Below are 359 nucleotides of genomic sequence, written 5' to 3' on the forward strand. Positions count from 1 at the left end.
TCGGGGTTGGAAGGGCCCTTAAGATCGTCCAGTTCCAACCCCCTGCTATGGGCAGGGACTAAACTAGGGAGGAAAACTACAAGAGTCAAAAATTAAGCCCTGATTATTTCAAATTTCACCCTCAACATCATAAGACAACTCAGATGCCCAACTGGCTTGAAGATACCTGAAAAACAAGCATTAATCCTCCCCAAAGTTACCTGTCGTGTTTCTTGCACCATCTTTCCACGTATCGGGAGTGATCACAGTACCGAGCTTCTTCTCACCTACACAGGGAAACATTAAAAGGAAATCAATACATCTAGACGGCATTAACACCCGCACCAATCGCTGCCTATAGGAGAATGACAGCTCCAGAC

The 359-nt window shown here is 45.7% G+C and overlaps 1 protein-coding gene across 1 annotated transcript in view; it reads right to left on the reverse strand.

Annotated features, from left to right (window-relative positions):
- Positions 1-266, reverse strand: part of CRIPT (cysteine-rich PDZ-binding protein) — a gene marked incomplete at both ends in the record, with an annotated part of 1,254 nt that extends 988 nt beyond the window's left edge. Inside the window, one exon of the mRNA XM_010016710.1 lies at positions 201-266. Within this exon, the coding sequence (XP_010015012.1) occupies positions 201-266 (66 nt within the window). The remainder of the gene's footprint in view (positions 1-200) is intronic.
- Between the last annotated feature and the right edge of the window lie 93 nt (positions 267-359).

The sequence above is a fragment of the Nestor notabilis genome, unplaced genomic scaffold (assembly GCF_000696875.1).
Source record: "Nestor notabilis isolate BGI_N333 unplaced genomic scaffold, ASM69687v1 scaffold4026, whole genome shotgun sequence".
Lineage (NCBI taxonomy): Eukaryota > Metazoa > Chordata > Aves > Psittaciformes > Psittacidae > Nestor > Nestor notabilis.